An 18,122-nucleotide genomic window follows, 5' to 3' on the forward strand; every position below is an offset into this window, starting at 1 on the left:
TTTAGAATAATATACAAAAGGGATATAAAGTTTATGTAAATTTAAGCCAACAAGTCACATAAATGGTTAAAGAATAAATTTTTATATTTGTCATTTTTTAAAATTTATAGATATTACAAATATAGCTTTCATTTTGAATAAAAGCTTTACTTTAGTATCTTGACATTTTTTTTGTGTGTGTAATTGCACATTGTATATCCTGCTTTTACATAAAACTTTATTATTTGTGTGGGCTACTGCCCTCTCTAGGACAGATAGATAAATGACATGGTGTTTATGTACTTGAAAAATGTGCACTTTGTAGTTGCTCATATAAGCAATTTGTATAGCTAGTGGCAACCAGACAAGTTTATGTTTGAAACTTTTGCCTGTTACAGGATGGGAGGACAGCAATCTGACTGTTATGCAGAAAGCATTATTAAAGCAATTACTGTGTAGTGAAACCATTTTATACCTGCAGCTAAATGGTTGCTAGTAAGATTGAATAAGGATATGTACAAAATGGGTGAAAGTTATTCACTTTGAAACATTTACATTAGATATTTCAAGCCAGCTGTTACTACCTTGACATTTACTTATCTCAGCTTCACATTAATTTTCCAAATGTGTATCTGTCCAACTTTCTTGTGAAGCCCTCTCTCCATCTCTGGAGAAGTTCAACAGAGAATCAAAACTTGTGCGCTCTCAATATTTAGGCTTGCTTTTGGGAAACTCTGAGAACTTGGTTACATGGGGATCAAATGACTGGTTCTCAGTTTGAATTCTTTATGGCACTGTAATTTGGACTGTTGCATTAGCTGTTATCAAAAGTCATAATATGTTTTTATGATCTTTTGTAAGTTAACTTTTCATATGATATAAAAATAAAGAGAAACATTTTAATAGTTTTCTATCATTAATAAATACGTTTAGTTACTTTGATCATTCTCCCTATTTGTCCCTTAGCCATAATAAAGTAATTATATATCAGCCCTGGATTTTGTCTGAAATTGTTGCAATTGTCAGCACCTTTAAAAACAAAAGACATCATAGGGCTATTCTGCCTTATGCCAGCAATCCAAACACATTTATTGCAGCATATAAGCTTTGTTGCCTACAGTCTATACAGTCTACAGCTCTTCATAATAAATAATTCCCTCATGTGAACCTGCCTGGGCTCTGAGATCTTCTCTAGGTCCTGCCTCCCTCAGAGGCATGCTTGGTGGGGACTCCAGAGAGGGCCTTCTTGGTGGTGGCTGCTCCCACACTTTGTAACTTCTTTCCTAGAGAAGTTAAACTGGCTCCCTCCTCCTTCTGTTCTTCCACCAGCAGTGAAGACCTTTCTATTCCATTAGGCCTTTGAGAACTGTTATTGTCTGTGGTTTTTAATGGGTCTTCTAATATTATTTGAATTTTATGGTGTCTAATTACATTTTAATAATAAACATTTCTGTATTTTTAGCTTGTTCTAGTTTATTTGTGTAAGGCACCATGAACCCTGGACTGGGGAAAAGGCATGGTAATAGTAGTAGTAGTAGTAGCTGAGGCTCCAATACTTTGACCTCCTCATGAGAAGAGAAGACTCCCTGGAAAAGACCTTGATGTTGGGAAAGATTGAGGGCACAAGGAGAAGGGGATGACAGAGGACGAGATGGTTGGACAGTGTTCTCGAAGCTACCAGCATGAGTTTGACCAAACTGGGGGAGGCAGTGGAAGACAGGAGTGCTTGGCGTGCTCTGGTCCATGGGGTCACAAAGAGTCGGACATGACTAAACAACTAAACAAGTAGTAGTAGTAGTAGTAGTCTTTAAGGTGCAAGAAGACTTTTTGTTTATGCTGCAACAAGCTGACATTCCCCCCCCCCGCCCCCAGATTTGCTTTTACTTTCTTACTGTCCTAAAGTACACTTGTTCAGGTATTAGTCAAGGGACAAATGTGAGAGTCCTCAAAAGAAGGAAATACGTAGCCAGGTGGCATGGAAGATCCTGAAATCAGGGCAAAGATAATTTCCAGGTTTTTTGTTTTTTTAATGACTGCAGGGACACATTGCCTGGAGCTGCATACTTGCCTCTTGCTGTATCAGATGTTATTAAGAGTAGGTGCTATGAATTGAAATTTATGCCAATCAGCCTCTGGAACACACCTTGGATGTTGCAAAATCTAACCATTTTCTTTTGCTCTAGAATTCATTCATACTGCACATGCTAGTATGGTCCAATGCTACAATATCATAACTGCAACAATATAATTTATGCTCTGTCTTTCAAACTACCACCCGTCTGTTATGTGCTGTAGAAAAATTAGTGTAGTGACTTCAGTGCCCTTGATATTTTCCTTTCCCAACCCTCTTGCTTCAATCCAGGAAAAGTTAATTGGGTTTACATGCTGTTTCAATGGAACTTAAAGCATGACAAGTTATTTCTGGACTGGACCCATATTTTGTATTATCTGGTTTATCTCCAGGATTATCCAGTGAAAAGTTTGTTCTGGGTTGGTCAGGCTGGCTCCGAGTCAGAATGTCCCCCCCCCTTCGCTGACAGAGTGAGTTTATTTCCAACTCTCACATTCCCAAGTTAAGAAGAGCCTAGTTTGCAGCTTTGGGAGAAGACTTGACCTATGTGCAGAGTCTAAGCACTGCTGGCATTCACTAGCAGACAGATATTATCCCCAGAAAAATGATACTGTGCAGTACTTATGTAACCTGTCCACTATGTATCAAAGTGAAGAGGAGGAGATGCTATTATTGAGCATACATTCAGAAAGCTAAGTTTGAGTTCCTTTTAAGTTCTGCTTGTTTCTACCCATATATTTTCTTGTTGTTGCTGTTTTCACTATTTTAATTTATTTAGCACTCTTCTGCCATAAACAAATGCTTCTTTTTCATCAATAATCACAATATGTTGGTTTTACTAGACCATTTTTGGGTCTCACTATGCTTAGTTGCAGACTGGTTCCTGTTCAGTCCGTCCCCCCCATTTCCTTTAAAAAGGAAAGAAGTAGAGGATAGAGAGAGGAATATAAATCACCCTTCTTACTGCTTAGGAGCAGTATGATTCATAATGTTATCAGAGGCAGTGGCGTAGCGTGGGGGGTGCAGGGGGGACCGGCCGCACCGGGCACAACATCTGGGGGTTAGGGTTAGGGGGCGCAAATCCATGGGTTAGGGGGCGCAAATTACTTGCCTTGCCCCGGGTGCTGACAACCCACGCTATACCATTGATCAGAGGTGTTATTGAAATGCATACTAGTTGAAGAGGAACAACTAACTGTGAAAAAGAAGTGAGGATAAATCCCTACACCTCTTGACCAACCAAGACGGTTTCACATTATCATGCACCAAGCATCTCATTTAGCCCTGAATTTTTCCTTTATTTGTGCCTTCTTCACCATACTGTGAACATGTGTTCTGGGTCCACCTCTGGAAAATGGCAGACTTCCTCATGGCTCACAAGGTGGTGGTGGTGGTGGGGATGGGGATCAATTGAAAGTCACCTGCAAGTAAAAAGCAAAAAAAAAACCCCCCACATCTCTCCTGCTTGTGGGGATGTTTGAAATTCAGCAAGCTGACAGTTGGAGTGGTTTCAAGCCGTCCCTCCACAAACAGAAGACTACCCAGCACTGGGCAGTTTTAAGAAGGGAGAGATTTGAATGTGCAGATGTGGTGCACTGTCTGTAGTTTCAAAGGCTGGTTCAATCCACACCTTCAAAGATGAAAGGGCATATTGAGTAGGTTTCCTACCATCTTGATCCATACCTTCAAAGTTCACCAGGTGAAATTCAGCAAGGGGCCAGGACTGACCCATTGACCATAGGTTCCCCCACCCCTGGTTTAAAACATTTCTGTCAACCAAGAGCACCACAAATCAACAAGAAAGAGAACCATCATCAGCTGTAATGATTGATGTATAAAGTGAATGGATTAGCAAATTAAAGCTCACTTTCCCCTTACAGCCCTGCTGCGTTCTTATCTTTGCCAAGTATCTATAAATCCAGATGAAAAGTCACATGTCTCTGGCTACTGGGAATCCCAGAAACTGGCGTAGATTTTAATTTGAAACAGTATTGGTTAAATTGCACCACTGCAGTTCATAAGTACATATGGAAAACTGAATGGACTGAAATCTCGCAACAACTTTAGGATCCTCCATTGTGGTGGCTGCATTAGGTCTGCCTGTTTGTGCCCTTGATTACTTTCCGGGCATGATACTTTTGTCATTTGCTATGTACAAAATGATGAAGCATGTCCCCAGGTGAATTTCCCAGCATCTAGTTCATTTGTGGTTTCCTCCCTTTTCTCTTGCTTTCTTGTTGGGCAACAGTTGCACAGCCTGGTTGCTGCAGTTATTTTCAGGACTTGACATGAGTCCTATTTTTGTATAGTATGAATTTTTATTTGCCCAACTGGAAAAAGGTGTATTTAACAAAATCCTGCTCCTGAGGCTATGAGTGTAGTTGAAAAATAAATGTGCATCAATGTGCAATGAAGCACTTACGGTATATTCTGTGAACAATTCAATTGCCTGAATCAAATCAAAGACATTTTGCTGTATAGAATCAAAACACCACCAGATGGTGCTATTTTTTTGCAATAGTCTGTCTATATTGACTTTCATATCTATTCCAGCAGGGTGGTGGATGAGACGGTGCGGGGAATGCTTTCTTTGAAATAAAAGCTTGAAAACATGGCTCAGATGGTTCAGAAAGTTCTATTTAGAAAGTCAAGAGAAACTAGATTTATTGACTGGTTGAAGAAATCTACCAAAATACGGTAACTGCCTCCTGCTATAGGGGGTGATGGAAGGGGAGGGGGATTACAGTGACTTGGATCTGTTATCAAGATTGTTCATTGCTTTCCAGTCATAAACAGGACATCTCAAGTACAGTGGTAGCTCGGGTTAAGAACTTAATTCGTTCTGGAGGTCTGTTCTCATCCTGAAGCAAAGTTCTTAACCCGAGGTACTATAGTGGAGTCTGTAACCTGAAGCGTCTGTAACCTGAAGTGTCTGTAACCTGAGGTACCACTGTACTCCTTGAGATGAAAAATAAAAATAAAAACCTGTCTGATTCCCCTCTATCAAAACACTTAGAAAATTCAAGGCTGGGGGAAAGTGGTCATAATCAAGTGACTCTTGGTTTTGTAGTTACAGACAAACACTCATTTTGATGCTGAAGAAGTAAGCTTTGATATCTATACCCACCCAACACTGTTCAGATGTTTCAGGAGTGTGCTGACTTGGTTTTCTTCTCACACATACTGAACCGGTCCCAGCCATAAAATAATTTGAAGCCATGTAGGTTATATATCACAAAGGCAATAGTGAATGCTACAATGTACAGCTGCAACAGTGAACACATGTCAATGAATGAAAAAAGAGCACTGTGTGTGGGGTGTGTGTGTGTGTTCACGCGCACCATCCACCAGGCTGTTCAAATCCACTGGGCTGTTCAAATCATACACAAGGATACATTTTTCAAAGAAGCAGATACTTCCAGCTTTGGAAACAGAGTAACGTGAGATGGAAGCCACATTGGATTACGTTTCACGCATTCAGGATTCTTACTATGAACTGGTTCACTATGGATCTATGATTCTATGATTCTAAGGATACAAGATAAGAGTGTTATGAAAAATATTTCTGTCACAAAAGTGAATTACAGTGCAGACAACTGTGTTAATGTCAATGCAAATATATTTGATGAAATGAATAGTATGCGCCCTTCTTCTTCTTCTTCTTCTTCTTCTTCTTCTTCTTCTTCTTCTTCTTCTTCTTCTTCTTCTTCTTCTCATTTAATTTATATATCACCCTATACCTGGAGGTCTCCAGGCGGTTCACAGAACAAAATCAAAATATAACAGCACAAAATATATAATCAAAATGAAAACAACAACCCAATAGCCCCCCAACCCCCCCCCCACATTTTAAAAGGGCATAGGATGTAAATCAGGTCACCCGAAGGCCTGGTTAAAAAGGAATGGTTTTTTTGCCTGAATCCTAAAGGTGTATAATGAAGGTGCTAGCAAACTTCCCTGGGGAGAGCATTCCACAGACAGGGAGCCACTGCAGAGAAGTTACTTGATGTCACACTGGTATCTGGAGATTAAGTGCTTTGAAGCCAAGATTTAATATACTGTGTAGGGCTTTCCAAGAGTCCTGTATAGTGCTTTAAACTGCGCAAGGCTTGGGCCTTACCATTCATGGCCTTACCATTCATCAGCCAAAACCTGCTTTCCTTTGCCAATGCAGAACTGGGAATGCACATTGAAGCATTGGCAGCCACATCTCTACCTCCTCAAGCCTGACATGATATGATATGGTCTGTAGAGAATTGCCATACTTAAGTTTGTGTTGCACCTACAGTACATGCTAGTGTAAATAAGAATCTGTAGACTGGCAAGCTTTTCAGGTCAGATGAATGTATTTGTACAGCCTTGCAGTGCTGACACCTCTTGAGGTCAAGCAAAACAAAATACCTTTCCATGACTATTGTAGCCTATGTAAACAATTCTTGCTGAGCGCATTATATATTTTATCAAAGTTTAGATAATAGAATTACAGTGGCCAGTGGCGTAGCGTGGGGGGTGCAGGGGGGGCCGGCCGCACCGGGCGCAACATCTGGGGGTTAGGGTTAGGGGGCGCAAATCCACGGGTTAGGGGGCGCAAATTACTTGCCTTGCCCCGGGTGCTGACAACCCACGCTACGCCACTGACAGTGGCAAATATGGGAAAGTTGGGAAAGTATTTACCAATTCATCCTTGTCAGCACTAAAGGACTTTTTCCTTTTAGCATACAAGGAATGTTAAATTATCTGTAGCTGTGATCACCGCCTGGAGGAGGCTAATTAACTTTTGGCAGAATCTAGAGTCTGATGATGATGATCTTATGCAGCCTCATTCTTTGACTGCCTTTTCCTATCTTAATCTCCCAAGTCTTGTTTGATTAGGCCCTGAAGTTAAGCTTCCTTATGGCAACAGTTTGTTTGTCAGAGAGCTCTTTAAGAACTTTGTTATCAGTTCTTCGCTTGATTTTGAAAATGCTGAAAGATTAGCTCACATTGTAGCATGCTTTTCTGATCAGGCTCCCAGTTGCTAACCTAGTAGCAGTAGGCAACACTAGTAGCTTATATGTATATAAGAGTTGGCTAGGATGCAAAAAGGAAATACAGCCTTGTCCTGCCACTTCAGTGATCTCTTTGCCCATTCACTCTTCCCGGCTTGCTCAAATGTGCCTTTGCACTTTAGGAAGCTCTAAAGGGCTAATTCATACGTTTGCTTTGCTAGGTAGCTAATGTTTTCCTAACAATGTGTAGTCATTTCTAGAAGCAGATAGTCTCCTGTTTAGGCTGCTAAAGCATGAAAACTCTAAGCTAGTAGGCCAAAGACAAACACCAGATATGGTTTTGCCTTATCAGTGTGTCACTTGATTGACCCCATACAATAATTATCTCAGGAATGCAGCTGGCTAGGCAGCCCTGGAAGATAAAAGACCATTTACGCATCCCAAACTCATCCCAGAAACTTCCTGGGAGCAGTTATGCCATTGGTTGGGCTTATCTGCAACCCCCTCTTGCTGGAATTGGCCATGAATCAATGGTGTGAATTAGCAACAGTGCTGATTCCAGGTTCTGATTTCTGATCTTCTCCTGATTTCCTTCTGTGCCCCTTCTCCTCCTTTCCCCTCAAAGTAAGGAGATGAGGCTTCTTGGCTCAGCAGCAGACCAGATGGGAATGAGGGTGTGAGTTTTATTGTGAAGAAGAGGAGCTGCCAGACAACACAGAAGTGTCTCCAAGAGCTTCTGCTTTTCCTCTCTCTCACCTCATCCCAATTCTTTTTGTTCCTGCCTTCACTCTCCGTAACATGCATGCCTACGCCCTGCACACACAAGGAACTGCTGCCGCAGACACCAATCCAGTTAAACACTGGTGTGGTCAGAGGGTGGGCTGCAGTACTGAGGCCCACCGGGGGTCCCCAGTCTAGAATTCTGGAAACAATATGCTTGTGCAGATGAACTTTCAAAATGCTGAAATTTTGGTGACCCAAAATTGCTTTTATATCTACTCCGTGGACATTTTTTTAAAAAGCCAACAGCAGCAGCAGTTGATTTTATTCTATAACCTTTGGGCAGCTTGAGATATTTAGCCTCAAAGTTTGTGGAGCACTCAAGACCAGAAACAGTCATGCAGTTAGTGATAATTGGTCTAATATATATATATAATCAGGCGGCAATGAATGATTGAAAAATGAAGAAAAAATTACTGCCACACGTAATCATTATAGTCACTGGTTGCCATTGCTTGCTGTATATATTATCATTGCATAAAAATTGAGATGAACTAATTTATCCCGATTTACCAAAATTCTGAACACTGAGAAGATGCAAAGACAGTGATAAAATGTTCACGCGCCAGTATTTGAAACTGACCTGAAATATGGCAGTGTGCTAAAGATTGCATGCCTCTCTTGCTGGAATGAATCGTACACTGTTGTCCCTTAGTTACTCTGAATAGCACCAATCACCTGTTCAGCAGAGAGGTGAGGACAGCTACATTTGCAAGTCATTGATTGGTGCTATTCACTGTAACTAAGGCTGTGAGCACATTATCCTTCACTCTGGCTCTAGGGCAGTTTGAAGCAGAGTACTGTATACATGCCGGTAGCCACAATTTATATGCGTCCTGTAGTTTCTGGAGGAATACAACTTCTATCTGATTTAAAAACATCAGCTGCGGTTAAGCTGAGATGTGTGCATTTGAGGCAGGAGTTTTGTATGCTCAGATGGCAGCTTTACTGAATAGGAGTTTGGTGTGGGGAAACAAATCAGGTATTTCACATTGGGTGAAGACAACCCCAGCGTCTCTCTGGTCTGCAAAGCAATGTAAAAAAGTGCAGGGGGAGGGAAGGACATCACTGCATTTTAAGGTGTTCATATATACATAGGTTGCCCCTCTACATCTGCAAAACCTGCCTGGGGAATTGTACATGCATCAGCCATTTCCACAAGCACTTCTCCATTTAGTGAGGAATATGAAGGCACAGATCTCTTTCTGCATGCATATGGACCCTAGCTTGCTCAGGGCAAGTCTAGAAATTCTCAGCAACTGTCCTGCGAACAACTAGGTAATCGAGAAACATGGGATTGATGGATGCTGCTGCCCATTCTTAATCTAATCTTTTAAAACGTTGTCCTGTTCCTGCCCTTCTAGAACAATTTGTCACTGAGATAGATGAATCACCATTCTTCTTTTGCTAGTCAGATTCTATTCCATTAGCATAAGAACACAAGAATAGCCCTGATGGATCAGGCCAGTCGCCCATCTAGTCCAGCATCCTGTTTGCACTGTGGCCAACCAAATGCCCATAGGAAACCCACAAGAAGGACTTGACTGCAACATTGATCTCCCCCTCCTGTGGTTTCCAGCAATGGGTATAGTCATCCTGGACAGTAGCTATTGATAGGCTTCTCCTCGAAATCCTCTTTTAAAGCTGTCCAAGTTGGTGGTCATCACTGCCTTTGGTGGGAGCGAATTTCACAGTTCAGTTATATGCTGTGTACACCCTCTCTCCTCTGTTATTTTAAGTTTGCTATTGGATATTTAAAATGAGAGGCCTGGTTCCGGCATACCAAATTCAAAACGAAAACAAGAATTGGAACAGTCAATCAATAAAAATAAATTGGTATGAGCTGATTATCATTGCTGGCAGAGCATTTTTCTGCTATGTAGATTACGAATAGTCTAGGAAGTTAGGCCTGATGATTCCACAGTGGGTTAAGAGCTTATCTCCTGATAGGTGTGGAATCTAAGCATTCCAGCCAGAGCTTGAAGATCTGTTAAGGCATGGGTAGGCAAACTAAGGCCCCAGGGCCAGATCCGGCCCAATCGCCTTCTAAATCCTGCCCGCGGACGGTCTAGGAATCAGCGTGTTTTTACATGAGTAGAATGTGTCCTTTTGTTTAAAATGCATCTCTGGGTTATTTGTGGGGCATAGGAATTCATTCATCCCCCCCCCAAAAAAAATAGAGTCTGGCCTCCCACAGGTCTGGGAGACAGTAGACCAGCCCGCTGCTGAAAAAGTTTACTGACCCCTGAGTTAAGGAGTGGGGTCCAGATATAAAGTGCGAAGGAGACTGTGTTTGAATGAGGCAGGCAGCCTGCAATCCTAACCCAATTTACATGGAAGTAAGCACCAGGACTTACTTCTGAATAGGCATGGTGCTAGGGTTGCACTGTAAGCAACTGTGAGCTAACCTACAATTTAATTTGGGGAGGGAATGCTATTAATGTTCCCTTAAAAGGCTATCATTAATATTTTATTGGAGGGGGTCCATTTCAGGACTGCACCAGAACCAAAAAGGCTTGAAATAGAAACAAATGTACCCTACTTTCTCGCCTCCAACAATTAAAATTTCTCCCCACCAAAATTTATCAACCAAAGGGTCAGTTTTTAATGTATTTATCCAATGCATAGTACATACACAAGCAAAACCATTAGAATGGATATAACTTGTAAAAAGTTGCACATTGTCACATGACTAATAAAAATTAGGAAATGGCTATATTTACACAACAGTTTTGCTTATTTATTGAGCATTGGGGCTGATCCTATTAGGCAAATGGAAGTGGTAGCCTTGGGCAGATGATTTTGGGTGACAAATTGTTTGTTACTTTATTTATTAGGATTGTGTTTTTACTTCTAGGGAGAGAGAGCAATGAGATTATCTGTCTCAGGTGCCAAAATAACTTGGTCGGTCTTGGGTATAATGCCTCTGACTTTGGCAGGGCTGGGGAACATTTGCTTTTCCACCTCAGGCAGCAGAATGTTTTGAGCTGGCCCTGTTGGGCATATAAAACTAACAATCCAAACTGATTATAATATTCAAGCACCTCAATCTTTGTTGTTTAGTCGTGTACCTCAATCTAGTCAGGGGTATATCTGGAGTTGGATGAGGAACTGCACTCACAAAGAGATGCTGGATACGGGGACAAATAGAAGAAGACGCCTTCACCCTGGTATGGCTCCCCTTTATCACATACACAGCCCAACAAGACAACGATAAGAATCCACCAACGGCATACGAATCAATATGGCTAACCTGATCCTAAACATCCACCCACCCCACTCACACATGAAAACAAAGTTCACCCCAGCCAATCACAAATGAACAACCACACCCTAGGCCAACCCTCTCACCACCAAAGGAACACAAGCGAATAGTAAAGATGCTGACACAAAACCCCACACATGCACTAAGTAGAATAGAAGCATTGCCACCCGACCCCACTCACCATGCCCCCTCCACCTCTCCCCCCTTCTTCCTAATGTAACACTAATGTCTCAACAAATGAAACTGATCTGTAAAAAATGTAACTTGAAAAAAGAGACATTGCACATACTTTTGTAAACCAAGAAATTGTTAATAAAAATACATTAAAAACAAACAAACAAATAAACAGATGCTGGATATGTAATTCCCTTTTTGTCAAAGCTGCCTGGGCTAATTGGTACAAATACTGATTTATTTATTTATTTAGACAGGGCTATGTGCCCATGACTGTGGCAGGTCTGTGTCTATAAAGTTGTATTGGAGCCCAAATCTCTATTTGATCAATCTATCAATTAAAGCACTAATAGTACAATGAGTGTGATTTTTGTACCTTAGGTGATTCCCCCCCCAAGAAAATGGTGTGTGTATGTGTGTGTTTGTATAATCACAAAAGGATGGTGGAGCGGTGGTCAATGTCTAACTCCAATTCAAGTTGTTAATATTAGTGTAAAGGTAAAGGGACCCCTGACCGTTAAGTCCAGTCGCAGACGACTCTCATCTCACTTTACTGGTCGAGGGAGCCGGCGTTTGTCCGCAGACAGTTTCCGGGTCATGTGACCAGCATGACTAAGCCACTTCTGGCGCAAGTACTTGAAATTATTGAAATGAGTCCGTAAGTGACTGTGGAGGCCAATTCTGGGTCCACATGTCCTTCCACAGTGGGGACATTGGTTTCCGGGTGGGAGTTGATCACCAACCTGGTTTTTAATTCAGTGGGGGAGACTCAGCTTCTGGTGTCTTTAGTAAATGCAGACTATGGGGCTACCACAGAGCAGGCCCTTCTTGGTCATAGTGTTCCTTATGTTGGTTTCATTCAGGCTTCAGCTAAAGGTGCATTTATTCATGCAGGTCTTCAGAACACAGGGGGAAGGACTTTGCCTGTTTTATCGCTGAGTGTTTCATTGCATTTTAATGTGTATTTGTGATTTTCGAACCATGATCATAATGATGTTTTGTGTGTTGCATTTATCTGGTTGACCACTGTGAGAACAGGATACTGGGTCATTGGTCTGAATCCAGCAGCTTGGAAGTTATGTTGCCTACATCTCAGATGTGTGCGAGATGCCTGTGGTTATTCAGGAATGAATGGAAGTTACTTTGTACATTGTCAGAGGTTCTCTGTTCAGTGACCCTGGCGCCAAACACCGATGCCAATTCTTGTCAAATAAGCCTTAAGTAAAAAAAGGTGCCCAGTTGTCTCTGCCATCTCTCCTTAACCATGGTTGTTATTCCCATTATGTTAGGATTTTAATATCCTTAGAGCAAAGAGCCATTTGCCTTTTCCCTACCTTGCAGGCAAAGTATTAAGTACAGTACTTCGATTGCATCACCATCATCCAACATTCATGTATTATTATTAAGATTATCTCCAGATTCCTTTTAAGAAGTCTGCCAAGCGGCAGATGCATTTAATTTCAACCAGAGAAATGCACATTGCTCTAGGGTAAGAGGATAATAAAAAAGCAGGATATTTGATAAAGTTCAAAGATGAAGAGGGCCACTGCGATTTCATCGTAAAACTGCAGCACCCAGAGGAATCAAAGACTTGACATTCATTCATCGTGCGTTTCTATCTTTGAACACAGCAAAAATTAAAAAGTTGCCGAAAAAGGTCAAACCATGTGACTTAACCCTCATCCTTGCAGAAAGCAAATGGGGCAATAATAATTGTACATCTATTTATTTTTCAAATCACGATGCCCATAGGGTTCTCCTCCATGCTTAGCCTACGTTTATTGGCTCCTTAGCTTAAGTTCATTGCTTCTTCGTTTGCTCTCGCTAGGCTCCCGTCCTCGTCCTGCTCCCGAGCAGGGTGCGCTGTCCCTTTAAGAGGCCGCCGCGCCTGGGCTGCACTGTCTCTTTAAAAGGCTGTATCCTGCGGGTCCCCGGCTCTTGAAGAGGGCTATGGCCATTGTTTCGCTCCTGCTCTTTCCCCTCTTCCTCCGGGTCTGATCAATTTAACCACCACCACCGCACAGCTTTAAGACATCTACATATATTTTAAAAAGGACAGCAAGATGGCTGAGATGGGCAAGGGAGTCACCGCAGGGAAAATCGCCAGCAATATGCAGAAGAAGCTCACCCGGGCCCAGGAGAAGGTATGGGGAGAGCGCGGGGCGGAAAAGGCATGGGGCTGGGCCGGCGGGCCGGGCGTCGCGTCTGCGGTTCCCCGGGGCGCTGATGGGGCTTCATGGGTGCGGGGAGAGGGGAAAGGGTCGCCAGTCCAAGGAGCAGGGTGGGCGGGTGCGCCTTGGCGAGAGTGGCGCAATGCAATTCAGTGGGGCGTCCTTCTCTCCCCTGCTCTCCTGGAAGTGTAGTCCCTACGGAGGATCCCTGGTGCGCCTTGACAGCTCGGCCACGTCTCCTCCTTGCCCGTCACCCCCGCGCTACTTTTTTGGGGTGCCCACGCTGCGAGACCCCCCGGGGTGGGCTTGGGAGGAGGGCAATGCAGTCTTCGCTCCTGGCTCGTAGGCTGCTTCGGAAGTGGAAGTCCGGCTGCCTTCAACACGAGGGCTTCAAATCACAGCCTCAGAAGCGCAACATGGGGCCTGGGATAGCAGACAACTCCTCCGAGCCAAGGACCCCTCCTAAAATATTTGAGGGGGCTGCCCCCCAAGTTGATGGCCATTCCCATTCAAATGGTGTGCGTGTGCCGTGTCTTGTAATCGATTATGTGGGGCGCTGCTTACCTCCCCCCGAATATTTTATTCAAGTTGGCACCCCTGGCCTGGGTCGTGGGAAGAGGGGTGGAGAGAGAGAGATCGGCAACGGGTGTAGGATGGTGGCTCGGCTTATTTTGGAGACTCCTACCCAGTTGGTGAAGCCGAGGGGAAGGTTATTAGGGGCAAAGGCATTATGGCGTATGGGATGGAAGCGAAACTCGACCTCTCCATGGGATGATGTCCCTCTGTTCTCTCCCAACCCCGTAATCTCCCCCATATTGGCGTGTTTGTAAGGTGTCCCTCAGCCTCGATCCGCTTCCCTTCCAGCGCTGCAAGCGGGACAGGTCTGCTGTAGGGCGAAAGCGACGCGCGCTGTGCGTGCGGACACACCGCGGCTATTTTTAGCGGCGAAGGTCAGCGAAGGAAAGCGCGAGAAAACCCACCGCCACTACCGGGGGTTTGGCCCGAAGCCCGGACGAGATGGCGAGGCCTTGGGATGGGATTCTGGGCGGACGGATCGACTGGTTCTCGATAGGGAAGGGCGCGCTTTGCGGTTGCCCCCTGGCGGGGGTCCACGGCGCCCACTTTATGCCTGCAATAAGATGCATTTGTGTTTATTGGGGGGGGGGGGGGAGAAGGCTTCGCGTCCCAAAGACCGAACAGGGTTAAAACCCACCTCGAATAGGGAAAGGAAATGGGGGGGGGGGGTCCCGGGGAGTTGGAAATCCGCTCTGCAACGTCAGAGGAGATGTGGACGAGATTCCTCCCTTTACGCACGCGTGAGATGTCCGCCTCCCTCCCCACCCCGCCTCCCCCAGGTTAAGATGCTTCAATTGCAGCTCCTTCACCTGCAAAGGGCAAGGACAGCAGTGGGCCGTTTCCTCTTCTGCCTGCCTAGCAGAACACGGAGAGCTCAGCCCGGATTCCCCAGCCCCCCTCTCTCTGTGCTTGGAGATCTCCCTGCTGTCCCCGTGAGCACCGCTCACAGTCTCTCCATCTCCCTCTCTCTTGAGCGCATGCGGGGGAAGAGCAAGGCAGGCGGGCGCTGTGGCTGGCCTTGGATCTGGCTGGCTCTTCTTCCCTAATCCACTCCTGTCTCTCTCTCTCTCTCCCCCCCCCCCGCTTTGCTGTGGCCACTTTTCCCGATTGACAGGCGCGCATAGGTCAGGCTGCTGCGAGAGCGGGCTTGTGTCAAAAGCGGCTTTCTGGAGTGGCTCGGCGGGAGATTAGGGCTGCCTGCCTGCAGTTCCAGCCGAGACACACACACAGAGGGCTCTGCGTGGGTCAGGTGCCATCAGAAGCGGCTAGGATTGGGGGAGATGAAAGCCGCTGCCTCTGCCCCCCCCCTTCGCTCTGGTCGTGTGGAAGAGACCGCAGGCGTGCTGCATAAGGCGTGGAGAGGCGGAGGAAGTGCTGCTGCGCGCCACGCTTTTTCACCGGATTACTCGCTGGGTTTGGAGACACAGATGGGCTTACGCTTGCCTTCTTGCTCAGGGTCTGACTGGCCTGTTGCCAGACTGCCTTCCCCACAGCAACAGCAACCCCCGAAGCTCATTATTGTTATTGCTGTTCTGTGGGGTTGCTGCTTCGCGCCTGTGGGCCTATTCCAACATAGTATCATAGATCTGTAGAGCTGGAAGGGACCCCAGGATCATCTGTTCCAACCCCCAGCAATGCAGGAATCTTTTGCCCAGCGATCCTGAGATTAAGCGTTTCAGGCTCTACGGACTGAGCTATCCAAGCAAGCCCATGGAAAGCTTAATTCCCAAAGTGATTCCTTGTACCTGCCAGATGGCATTTTTTCACCATAGTAGCCACACACTTTAGCATTAAGTCGCTGGAGGATGAATTAAGCATCTAGAACAATTTCTCTTATGATTGCGCTTTCTGCCTGACCACTGGGACAATGTTTCTCTCTCTTTGCCCCCAGCATTTTGTTGCTTGCCAACCTTCTAATCTTGGTCTGCTTTGGGGCCTCCTGTGCCTTCCCCATCACATCAAGCACCAGTTACCTTTTCAGTACCTGACCGTGCAGGGATTCTCCATGTGCCCCTGGGGGTGGTCCAGTGTTGAAAGTGTCCTCTTTTTTAGAGGAACTCCAGGTTAGGGTGGTTAAAGGAGCCAGTCCTGGTAGGAAGGCAGGAGGAAAGCTTTCTAGGGCTAGGAGGGAGACAACAAGCAGAAGCCGATTGCTTGCTGAGTTCCCACTCCAGGTTCCATCTCTCTCTTCCAGTCACTAACTCTGCCCTGATACTACTGGGACCAGGACTTCATTTTCTAGAAGAGGACCAGAGGGGAAAGAAGCACATACTCAAAACCTAGAGAGGGAGCCTTCATCAGCTGGTGCTTGACTTTTGACCCCTGTGGTTGCAAGACCTCCAGCAATCTTGTCACCTTCCTTTGGAGGTGTCTTGCACACCTGCCCCTCTGCAAGGGGGCTTGGCCCAATGTGCGAGAATCCAGGCGTAGGAGGAGAGGTTCTATTTCAGCCTCGCCTAGCTGATGATGGTTGGGGTAAAGTTTCTAAATGAGGTAGGTCTATTTACAGCAGAGCCCTTTTGCCTGTGTGGCAAGTTGCTATGCAGCGCAAAGTGTCACCTTACGCTCAGAAAGGAAGACATGGCTGCTGCACTGCTCCAGAGAAGTTTGGAGCAAATTTTTCATGATTTGCCGTGGAGCAATTTTATTTGGATCAAGCAAGGGAATAGCATTCTGTCTTATTTTACTTGTCCCCTTTCTCCTGTTCAAATACGCAATTCCCTTTCTTTCTTTCTTTCTTTCTTTCTTTCTTTGGGGACAATTATCACCACAGTTTAAGTCCATAGCCTGCATAGTCTGAAGAAGAGCTTTTCTAAAATCTTTATTCAATAGACAACTGGCTGTTATTATTGTTGCTTTTTTATTGTTCTGGCTTTTATAGTTGTAAGGCATTCCATAGTGTCACACTTAAGTGAATTCTTTCTGTGAGTGGCTTATTTCAAGGGTAACATAATTTACAGTTTAAACACACAAAATGTAACTTTGTTGTTGTTAGAAACAACTCTGACTTCTGAAATGGAGAATATGTAGCATTTTCTGTTACAGTATCATACCAAAGCCAAAATATCTTTTAAAAATTCAAATTACCAGAAGTTTCTCTTTCTTAACAAAATTACTAGAATTAGACACAAATTGGAAAGAGAAGCTATTTTTTTAAAATTTACTTAAAAAAAATAGTATTTGGATAGGGAGAAGGAACTTCACTCTGTGCTTTGCAGCAAGGCTGGATTCTCCATATCTCCCAAATGATACCCCATATTTTAGAAGTATGTAGCCTGTGGTCTCAGTTAGCCTGCCACAAATAAAGAAATCGTGCATGCATCCTGTTAGCCTTTCAGAACCAATATTAGTATGACTGAAGGGGATGGATTCAAAAAAAGAAAACCTTACCAGGAAAATGACATGGTGATGGAAACAGAGGCATACCTATCTAAACTCCCTTGACCCTTGGCAAGGAGCTGTATTGGCACCCCATTATCAGTGCCCCTCTGTCCTTTGTGCCAGCTGACTGGGGAGGAGCCTCCACAGGGCTTCTGCAACAGCCCATGCCAGTCACCGGATTCGTCTGCCCAGAGGAGATTGAGTGCCTCGCCCGGCCACCCAAAGCAGCAGAGGAATGGCCCAGGGAGTGTACGGATGGGCTGGCGGGCTTCTAGCCACCCTGAGGCAGAGTGGAGAGGCATGATTTTTGTACCCCCCTGGGCCTGCCCCCTTGGTGGGTACCAACCTGACCAACCCTTGGGTGGAAAAGATGGGAGGAGCGGGCACTGCTTCATTTTGTAACTAGAACGCAAAGAAGGAGCAACTTGCCCTGCCTTGCAACTTGTCTTCTTCCTATTGACTAAACAGCTGCTTCCCTGGAATCTGTGGCTGATACAGTCAGGTGGCCATGTGACAAACCCGACAATAGTTTTCCTAAGGCTAACGTTAGCAGGGAGCAAATCCTCCCAGCCAAGTGCCAAATATGGGAGTCCATAGTGCTGTTTATGGTTGAAAAGCAGTGTGTGTGGGTTTGTGCTTAATTCATCATTTAAAAATCAATCTTAACTTGCTGTCCCTACTTATTCAGTGGTGAGGATGCAAGGACATGCACATACTACTGAATGAACATGACCCTT

At 44.6% G+C, this 18,122-nt stretch overlaps 1 protein-coding gene across 18 annotated transcripts in view; it reads left to right on the forward strand.

The window, feature by feature from the left end:
• Window positions 1-13,160: 13,160 nt before the first annotated feature.
• BIN1 (bridging integrator 1) overlaps window positions 13,161-18,122 on the forward strand; it is a 115,915-nt gene continuing 110,953 nt past the window's right edge. For 7 of the 18 annotated variants that reach the window (XM_081197040.1, XM_081197042.1, XM_081197038.1 and 4 more), the window contains exon 1: window positions 13,163-13,401. In XM_081197040.1, coding sequence (XP_081053166.1) covers window positions 13,321-13,401 — 81 coding nt within the window. In that variant the 5' untranslated portion in view covers window positions 13,163-13,320. Of the gene's footprint in view, window positions 13,402-18,122 lie in introns of all 18 variants that reach the window. The other 11 variants (XM_081197032.1, XM_081197031.1, XM_081197041.1 and 8 more) reach the window with 6 other exon arrangements.

This window comes from Podarcis bocagei (assembly GCF_964188305.1).
Source record: "Podarcis bocagei genome assembly, chromosome: 1".
Classification (NCBI taxonomy): Eukaryota; Metazoa; Chordata; class Lepidosauria; order Squamata; family Lacertidae; genus Podarcis; species Podarcis bocagei.